The sequence below is a fragment of the Aegilops tauschii genome, chromosome 7 (assembly GCF_002575655.3).
Source record: "Aegilops tauschii subsp. strangulata cultivar AL8/78 chromosome 7, Aet v6.0, whole genome shotgun sequence".
NCBI classification, from domain to species: domain Eukaryota; kingdom Viridiplantae; phylum Streptophyta; class Magnoliopsida; order Poales; family Poaceae; genus Aegilops; species Aegilops tauschii.
Window position 1 is genome coordinate 556,262,599 of NC_053041.3, and position 10,281 is coordinate 556,272,879.

Below are 10,281 nucleotides of genomic sequence, written 5' to 3' on the forward strand. Positions count from 1 at the left end.
CGACACCGTGACGACAGGGCCACCATCGTCCGGCTCGCAGCGTCCCCGTCGTCCACACGCCCCCCGGCGCAAAAGTCCAAGGCCGAGCCCACCTCCTTCTCCTCTCCCCCTCCGCCGAGCTGCTCACTACCACCACTAGTCCACCACCATCACCACACGGCACACGCCCCTCGGCCCCGCCGCCGCGATCCCCCGCCCCGCCGCGAGCAGCGATGCAGTTCCTCACCGCCTCCGCCGCGTGCTCCTCCTCCGCCCCGCGCCCCGCGCACCTCCTCCGCGTCTCGAGGCCCCCTCCCTTCCCCCACCCCCGCCGCCGCCGCGCCCCCCACCTACCCTCCGCGGCGCTGTCCCTAGCCCCCAGGCCCCCGCTCCTCCTCGCCTCGCGCCGCTCCCTGCTCTTCACCCCCCGCGCCCACGGCGACCACCACCATCACCACGGGCACACTCACCACGGGCACGGCCACAGCCACGGCCACCATGGACACGGCCACGGCCACGGCGGGGCGGACGTGCGCGGGGGAGGCGGGGGCGCGGCGGTCATGCGGATGGCGAGGGCGATCGGGTGGGCCGACGTCGCCGACGCGCTGCGGGAGCACCTGCAGCTCTGCTGCATCTCCCTCGCCCTTCTCCTGATGGCCGCCGTCTGCCCGCACGTCCCGCTGCTGAACTCGGTCGGGCGCCTGCCGGCCGCGCTCATCGCCGTCGCCTTCCCTCTTGTCGGGGTAAGATCCGCTGACGCTTCCCAGCTATTAGTTTCTATAAGTTAGGAGTACATAGGAGCAGTTGAAGTACCAATGCCAATCTAGTTAGAACCATGCCGTTGTGACTTGAACTGACTTCTAAGCATGTTCTGAGGATTTTGTTCATCAGAGGAAGTTTTAGTGAATGCTTTCATTTCATGACATTGAATTTTGTTGAGAAATTTGCTCTCAAGAGATTATGAAGGAACTGCTAATGTGATACCATTATGGAACCTTAAAGCTCTTGTTCAAGCTGATAGGATTGACCAGTGTGAATTCAACTAAACTTCTGAACAGCTGAGTTGATAACTTTGATACCGTAGTACTGGTTTGGGGGTAATATCTAGTGCAGGCTGCATATCAGGTCTACCAGCAGACTGCAGACCAACACAGAAACATACTCAAAATAAAAATTGAAAATGAGGAGGTATATTCAATTACTCGATAATAATGCACACCATGGAAAATTTCATTTCCAAACTTCAGAAATCTCTTCTATAGTGGTTTGTTACAATTAGAGCCACTTTTTGCGAAGAAAATCGTTCTAGCTACATTCCATTGAACAGGGAAGTGCTATGCTTGCTCTGCTCCTTGACACAAACAAAAATAAAGATGTTCGTTGCTTTGAGATTGCTTGTCTGTGGAATGCTTATGTGACATTTTTCCTGTTTTTATTGTAGGTTTCTGCAGCACTTGATGCTCTTGTAGATATTGCAGATGGAAAAATAAATATCCATGTCCTCATGGCTCTTGCAGCATTTGCTTCTATATTTATGGGAAACTCATTGGAGGGTGGTTTACTTCTTGCAATGTTTAACTTAGCCCATATTGGTACATATTTTTGACACTCTTTGAAACTTTCCCCATTTTAGCTCCTTTTTGTGTATCACTCACTGATGGTTTTCTCTTTTGTCGTCATTTCTTACAGCTGAAGAGTACTTTACAAGCAAGTCAATGTATGATGTGAGGGAACTTAAGGAAAATCATCCAGAATTTGCACTATTGCTAGAAACAAGTGGAGACGAATCGGCACACTTTTCAAATCTAAATTATGCAAAAGTTCCTGTGCATGACCTTGAAGTGGGTTCTCATATTTTGGTCAGAGCTGGTGAGGTGTGTTGTTTGTTTATTTAAAACTCCCTGTCTTCCTAAATTTTTTTTGTTCATTTCATAGTCTCTTCACAATCATCACATTGTTATTGTCTTTCTTTCAATTGGACTGTCTTCATGTTACTAACTGAGCATAATGCTATATCCTATCTTCTTCTATTCCTTTTTCATGTAGATGCTATTTGTCTAGTCTAGTTCGTTAGGAATTTTATCTCATTGTGGCGCAGTTCTTCTATTCATTAGGCTGTGCCTGTTGATGGAGAAGTTTACCAAGGATCATCCACAATCACCATAGAACACCTCACTGGGGAAACTAAACCTGTTGAGAGAACAGTGGGGGATGCTATACCAGGTGGAGCCAGGAATTTGGAAGGAATGATGATTGTAAAGGTTAGGCCTTTTATTTTTTCAGCGAAGAGACCTTTTCCAAGTTCATTTTTCTTTGCTCGTTTTGTTCGCTAATCCTGAGATGCTTCATTTTCTTATCCTGCTTTATTCTCATAAATAGGATATTAGGATGTGTATGTACTGCTATACTGCTCACACACAAACATGATTGCAGTTATTTAATAGCAGGCCTGTAATATTTAACTTGCTAGTCATGGTTGGTACTGCATAGCCATCTTGACGAGATGAAACCATTCGAGACTGACAGGAAACATCATTCTGTGATATTGTAGAAAACGAGAAACAAACCTAATTAATTTTTACATAATGGACAAACCTAATTGTATTTGTTGGTAGTTACCGGCAACAAATTTGCTATTCCTTTTTCTCCTAACATAGCATTAAGTTAGTGCAGTACATTATGTTTGGCGTGTCTCCTTCCAGAATGCTACCTCTTCATGCTCTTATTCAGTTACCTTTGTTCTAGGTGACCAAATCATGGGAGGATTCAACACTCAACAGAATTGTCCAGCTGACTGAAGAGGGCCAGCTAAACAAGCCAAAGTTGCAAAGATGGTTAGATGAGTTTGGGGAGCATTATAGCAAAGTTGTCGTGGCTCTGTCTTTGGCTGTTGCACTACTGGGACCATTCCTCTTTAATTGGCCCTTTTTCGGTAACTCAGGTATTCCCCTAAGGTCACATGACATGCTGTGTTGGTGTTATTACAAATACTTCATGCTTCAGAAAGCTCAGTACTGATGATTTGGCAATTTGTACTGAACTGATGCACTGGACTCTAGGATTGAGCTTTCTGTGCTCTGACATTTTCTTTAGTTTGTAGGGGTTCAATTTACCGTGGATTAGGACTTATGGTGGCTGCATCTCCGTGTGCATTGGCAGTAGCTCCATTAGCATATGCCACTGCAATCAGTTCTCTTGCAAGTAAGGTACTGTCTGAAAGTTTCAACGTTCTTAGCTTTATTGATTGATTATTTTCTTCAGTTGGTATAAGCAGTGCCTTTTCGACCTCTAAATTTTGTGACATCATCTAGTTGTTTATTCTAATTTTTATCAGTATTTTACTGGGATATTTTTGACTCATTTTTCTGTTTTATGGTTATGTGCACAAGGGCTGTGAGAGATAAGAGCATATTAATCTGAATTGTTTGTTGTTCTACAACTATATTAGTGCTGTTGCTGTGTACTGCTTCCTTACTCCTGACATGAATGTGTGCATGGGAAGATATCAGTTATTACTTTGAGCCCATCTTATCAAACTGTGGTATCTTGGTTGTAGCATTTACTATGACCCGTGCTCCTTTTTCTTGAATGAACCTTCTTCTGGAGTGTGATAGTGGAATTATTCTCTTCTTTATTCCTCTGTAGGGAATTTTATTGAAAGGTGGGCATGTCTTAGATGCCCTTTCTTCTTGTCAGTCTATTGCTTTTGACAAGACAGGCACATTAACAACTGGGAAGCTTATGTGCAAAGCAATTGAGCCCATTCATGGACATTTGGATGCGAGTAATGGTGTTGACCCTTCTTGTTGTACTCCGAACTGTGAAAGTGAAGCTCTAGCTGTTGCTGCAGCTATGGAGAAAGGAACAACCCATCCTATTGGAAGGTGAGGAAAATGGATAATTTTCCTAAAGGTCATATTTATTTGTTTTGTTTTATTTGCATGCATCATTATGAATTAGAACTATGCAACCCCTGGAACACTAGTTCCCTTGGGTCAAATGTATTGTTACTATACCTGCATTGAATTTATAGCCAATCCAGCCATCCAGGCCAATACTGCTGATAGCCAGATTTTCATCAGAGTGCTTTGATCAAAGAAATCTGCTAGTTCATTTTAAACTATTTGTCAGAATTACTTTAGTATTCAATTGTGTCTGGTTTGACGTCAACTAGAATCATCCAATGTACAAGTTAGTTTGCCACATTCTGCTAGTGTGCTTTAAAAACATGTAATGTCCTGGCGGCACTAGGGTTCGAGAGGGGAATTTGGGAGAGAGATTAGAGGAGTGAGGGGAGAGAGCTCAGGGGAGAGGGGATCGATCTAATTCACATTCATCATGCCTCGACAGAGTGCAACACCCACTTAAGTAGTTCCGGCCCTCGGGCCACTCTCGCTCACACGCACGCTTACATGAGCCGTGGCCCAACAACCCTCGCTGCACCGTAGTGCACTCGCTGTGCACTTCAGGGTTCAGTTAACTGATGAACCTGAACCTGAAGGCGTTACAAAACAATATTATGGTTTTCTTCAATGTGAAATTCAAATATGTGCTTGCAAAAAAGAAAGGAATGCAAATATGCAACACCTTTTTTTAATGTATTTTCTAATTATAGCTGCATAGAAAGATATGTTTGACTAGTCTGTCCCTTAAGTGCTACGAGTCCACACGACACACGTTGAAAAAAGTGGTACGAGTCCACTGCTAGTCAGTGGCGATGAATCCTTGCAATCCCAATAGTGTGTACCATGCTTGATTTTCATTAGCTTATAGACGAGGTGCCAACAAGAATTCTATCAAATGCCCTTAAACTTGGTGTAAACTTTCTTGTCTCCTGCCACTATTTTAAGCTTGATGTTCAAGCTCATAATGTTTAGTTTATGTTCTTTACCGTTTCGTGTATGTTATGATTTTTTGTAGAGTAATTTATAGCAGTAATTTGATATTGATTGTATGATTCACAGGGCAGTTTTAAAACACTCTGTTGGGAGAGACCTCCCAGTGGTTGCTGTTGAGAGTTTTGAGAGCTTACCTGGTAGAGGAGTTGTTGCTACTTTGAGTGGCATAAAGGTATGTGCAAGTTAGATACTATAGATTTCAACCAGCAAAGTCATATGGAAATTGGTAGATATATCAAGGAAGAATTTTCTGTTGGCGGGGTATTATTGTAGGCTTGACTGCCACAGTGTGGACAGGCAGGCTTGGCCACTGTATCTCTATGTGTAATGTTCATTATTTTGGAATATGGAAACCATTGTAAATATGCTTAATTTGCAGGGAAATTTTATTTTGAGAGTATTTTTCTAAATTTAACTATGCCAAGGTTAATGTTGAAATTGATAGTGCATATACATTTTTTTTTGGATTTCTCATGCTGTCTAGAATTGGTCCTAGTCATTGTTTGGTGTTGTGAAGGTTCATAAATGAGAGTGGTTTTGGAAAAATGGAATTATTTGGCTGGATGGTTTGTTTTGTATTAGCTGAATTGCATAACTATATCATGAGAGGAACACCCTTAAAACATGATAATGAGATGATGTATCAAGTTTGGATGGTGTAGATCAAATTGGTTTAATCATCTCATTTGGGTGAAAAGGCAAGAGTGGAAGAAGTCAAAGTGTTCTATTGAAAAATGCCATTGATCTTTCATCTACTATAAGCAACACATACTCATTACATCCCTATTTACTTATTATGCTTTGGGTATGTCTCTCGTAGATTGAACAATTAGAATGTACATTGTGTGTTGTTTGGTCAGTACGAAGCATAAGAGAACTTGGATCTTGGTATGTTAGGTTGACACTCATCTATTTCTATTACAGGCAAGAGACAATGAAAATGAGTTTGCTAAGGCATCTATCGGTTCTGTGGAATATATTTCTTCACTATACAGATCTTATGGTGAATCTGAACAAATAAAAGAGGCAGTAAAGTGTTCTGCATTTGGTCCTGAATTTGTCCAAGCTGCTCTCTCAGTAGATAAAAAGGTGAGTTAGGAAAAATCTTCTCATATAAGTATGCCTTTTGATGTTCTTTTATGCTGCTGTACAGTTATTTCATTGGGATGTTTCATGTAAGCATTCATATATAATAATTATGTTAATTGATAAGTTAATTCAGGCTTGAGAATTATTTTGGAATCTAATGTGGATTACTTGTTGCAATCTAAGCTCATATGTTGCCCCACATCAATAATAAAGTGTGATTTGTCGAACACTATTTTCTTCATTTGGCTGGTTGGGTTATGGTATATACTGGGAGAGCAAAGCAGAAATGAAAAATAAGTCGGTCTATATACGATAAGTTCTGGCAGGCTGTAGTGCCTTTTACCCATAATAAATCTGCCAAATATTCTTGCTACATGCCCACAACCATTTGAATGTATTATCACCACCAAATCACCATGGAAGTTGTTGATTATCTGAAGGTTTACCTTCCATGTATTATTTACCCGGTCATTGAATCTTATCAGGTAACCCTTTTCCACTTTGAGGATGAACCCCGTACTGGTGTCTGTGAAGTTATATATACCTTAAGAGAAAAGGCTAAACTTCGAATCATGATGCTTACTGGAGATCATGAATCAAGTGCTCAGAGAGTTGCTAAAGCTGTATGTATTGAAGAAGTTCACTTCTCTTTAAAGCCAGAGGACAAGTTGAACAAAGTAAAGGCAGTTTCAAGGGAGGGAGGTACTTCAGTTTCTTATGACTATCAAATGGCAGTTTTATGATTACAACAGTTTTTCCCCTTTCATATGTTATTCCATTATCGACGTATCTAGCTTAGACACCCACCACTTAAACAAGATGGATTGCTTTCTACTCAATTTCACCTCCTTCCGTGTTGCATGGCTTGATCAAATGCCTAAATGGTTTTCCTCCAACTTCTAGTTCCTATTGTATGTGATCTATAACCTAGCAGCTACCACCTCAGGTCCTCAGCACTTCTTTCCCATACTAAACTCTGTTTATTGTGCATTTGAAGCACTCTACTTATTGTCAGCCCAATTTTTTGTCATAGAAATTTCCGCTTGCAGTCATATCACCATATGCTCACTATTTGGCCCAAGGGAAGTTACTTCTGATGGCTAATCATTATGTACCTTTGCATTTATTTTCAGGTGGAGGTTTAATAATGGTTGGTGATGGTATAAATGATGCACCAGCTCTTGCAGCTGCAACAGTTGGTATTGTTCTAGCACAACGCGCCAGTGCAACAGCGGTAGCTGTTGCAGATGTTCTGTTGTTGCAGGATAATTTATGTGTGGTGCCATTTTGTATCGCTAAAGCTCGTCAAACAACTTCATTGGTAATGCCTCTTGTGAGCTCAATGTGGAAAACTTATCGATACAATATTGCTGGTTCTTACAATTTTGAGGTTCATCCTTACAGGTGAAGCAAAGCGTAGCTCTTGCATTAACCTGTATTGTTTTTGCTGCACTTCCTTCTGTCTTAGGATTTCTTCCTCTTTGGTTGACGGTAAGTTCGTTCTTCCTTGCATAATACTCCCACCGTTCCATAATTCTTGTCGTGGTTTTAGTTCAAACTTATTGATCTGATGATGACCACTTGCCAATGACCCAAGGCTAACAATCTGTGTGGCATACTATGATTTGAAAGTCTAGGAGTGAAAATATGGTCATTTTATATTGATAGTGAAGTGTTACATGTTGTGGCTGGACTAGCATCATCGTATTGTTGTTAATTTTGAAGGAAATCAGTTAAGTTAATTCCGGCGGATAAATTGACAGGTTGATTGAAACAAAAATACCTGGATATTTAATATGGGTTAGAGTACCTGGTCATATTGAACACAAATATGCTAAGTCTTACTACCTCTGTTTATAAATATATAAGACGTTTTGGCAGTTCAGTTTAAATTGCCAAAATGTCTTGTATTTATGAACAGAGGGAGTAGATTTGTAAACCAGTTTTTCCAGAGTTATGTATATGTTAAACCTCTTGATTCACAAGCTTCTTTTGTGATCTATTTCTGCAATGTCTATGTGGTTTTCAATATGTCTATCATGTTGGGATGTGTTTAGTGTGAGTGGAACACCAGTTGATTCTAGTGAAGATGATCTTGTACCATAAGAAATTAGAAGTGGAGCTTATACACTTTAGAATTCGGGATTACTTGCAAGTCACATGTGCTTTCTCTCCAACTCCCCTAGCATGTGCGCATACTTCACTATTATTGTGTTATTTGTTGCTATTCACACATTCTGTCCAAATTTCAGGTTCTTCTCCATGAAGGAGGAACCCTTCTCGTTTGCTTGAACTCAATACGGGCTCTCAACCCTCCGACATGGTCTTGGGCAGATGACATCCGACAACTCGTGCATAGCCTAAAAAACCACGTCTCGGCAAAGTTGAATAGCTCCTCAGATTGCTCAGCTAGCACCGTTCCTTTGTAGACATGTATAGCGGCTGTTATCTTTGTAATTTCATTGCATGAGCTGTGGGGCGTTTAGGGTGACAGGTTTCTGACCTGATTTTTATAGGATGTACTCGTAGCACCACCTTGTAAAGAAAACATGCCTCGTTTCATGCTGTGTTCATAGCAGTGCCAAGCATCCTGTAATCGAACTGTTCGCTGAGGCTTGTTTGGTCCAGTGCATCGGGTAGAAGGGTGAATCTGTTGCCAAGAGAAGGTACTGTGTAGTGAGTTACTCGACAAATCTGGAGCCGAAGGTGGTTACACGACAAATCTGTGCTGAACGCTCAGGCAACTAGTACAAAAGGGGTTGCGTCTGTACTCTGACGAAGTGACGATCATTTCATCCTGTAAGGCAAAAATTGCAACTGCAGATGTGTTGTAGTTATCGAACACCATTGTTGAGCTTGAAACCTGGAACTCCAAGCTCCCAAGCTGGACCAATAAATTATCTGTGAGGTTACTTTGAATTGGCAATTCATTAAAAAAATGATTCAAATTCATCGATCGTCAGTGACATGGATGCAAGCAAAGTCTCAAATTATACCTCGAAAATGCTCGGGGTGGAGCCACGCGTGAAGAAGCCTCTTTCCTGGGTGCCACGCCACCATGTTGGCAGTGCACGTGTCGGCAGCAGCTCCCCATCGCCGACCTGAAGCATCTTCGTCGACCAAGAGCCAAACCACAGCCCGCCACGACACCAGCCTGCGTGGACCACAGGAGAAAGAAAGAGGAACGCTTCTTCGTGTACACGACGCACGTGTCGCCACCACGTCTATCGCCGCTGCCGACGCGGTGCCCGCTATAAATCCGTCCGCAGCCTCACCACATCTTCCCAAATCCCAACCAGTTGAATGATAGCATTCGCCAAAATCTGCAAAGCACACACAGCTGGAGCTCGAGCAGCCACTCCACTAGACATGCAGGCCGGGCGGAGCGCCATGGAGGCCACCAAGGAGGCGGCGGCGAACGTGGGCGCCTCGGCGTGCTCCGGCCTGGAGAAGACGCGGGCCACGCTGCAGGGGCAAGTGGACAAGGCCACGGCGCACAGCTCCGCCGACAGGGAGGCGGCCGAGACGAGGACGCGGGAGCGCGTGCACGGCGCCGAGGAGGTCAAGCGGGACGCCATGCTCGCCAACGCCGCCGCCAAGGAGCGGGCCACCGCCGGGGCGTACCACCCGTCGCAGGGCGCGCCCGGGATCGTCCCCGGCGGCGCCCCCACGGGCGGCCGCGTCGAGGCCGGCGTGGCCGAGAGCCGGCCGATCGGGACCGCCACGGGCACCGGGAGGCCCAGCGCCGCACATAACCCGCGCGTCGGCGGCGGCGCTGCGCCGGCGACTGGCACCGGCGGGCAGTACCAGTGAGACCTCCCTAGGACTACGGCCGTGTATGCGCGCGTATCAGTGTAGCAGTGTATCCGGTTCAGGTGTATCAGTATCAGTGTAGCTGCAGAGCAATAATTATCTCCCGACCGTGACAAACTATGTTGATCAGACCGCTTTTCACGACCTCATACCCTCTCTCCCTGAACATGCTACTACATCTACAGGTAGCTACGAACCACGTCCATAGCTGTAGCATTACTCCCAAGGCGAATTCCTACCCTGCCTTCGGAGACCACTCGCCCATGCCTCTAGAGAATTCACACCTGTGCACACACATAACTTAGATCTCCAGCCGTAGCCCCCAGGAGGGGCTAAAAATCGCCCTCTCGGAGCGCACCGGCGCTAAAGCGCGCGTTGGGGACGTGATGCCTTCGGCGCCCATGTTTTTCTATAAAACTTAAATACGGCGCAAGGCTTAAATTTAACGCAAACATCGGTGAGTTCGTTCAAATTTAAACATATTTTAAAAAAAAGAAAAAAA

General features: G+C 44.1%; 2 protein-coding genes across 2 annotated transcripts; both read left to right on the top strand.

Moving 5' to 3' along the window:
* LOC109773104 (probable cadmium/zinc-transporting ATPase HMA1, chloroplastic) lies at positions 1–8,828 on the top strand. Its single transcript, XM_020331798.4, has 13 exons — positions 1–722; positions 1,421–1,571; positions 1,669–1,853; positions 2,094–2,240; positions 2,725–2,920; positions 3,073–3,185; positions 3,625–3,863; positions 4,944–5,049; positions 5,802–5,966; positions 6,452–6,668; positions 7,100–7,287; positions 7,371–7,457; positions 8,219–8,828. The coding sequence occupies exons 1-13, from the start codon at positions 213–215 to the stop codon at positions 8,393–8,395; spliced, it is 2,481 nt and encodes an 826-aa protein (XP_020187387.1). The 5' UTR covers positions 1–212; the 3' UTR covers positions 8,396–8,828.
* A 410-nt stretch (positions 8,829–9,238) lies between these two features.
* On the top strand, positions 9,239–9,928 carry LOC109773105 (late embryogenesis abundant protein 46). Its single transcript, XM_020331799.4, has one exon. It carries the CDS (start codon positions 9,270–9,272, stop codon positions 9,777–9,779), a length of 510 nt encoding a protein of 169 aa, XP_020187388.1. The 5' UTR covers positions 9,239–9,269; the 3' UTR covers positions 9,780–9,928.
* The last annotated feature ends 353 nt before the right edge of the window (positions 9,929–10,281 follow it).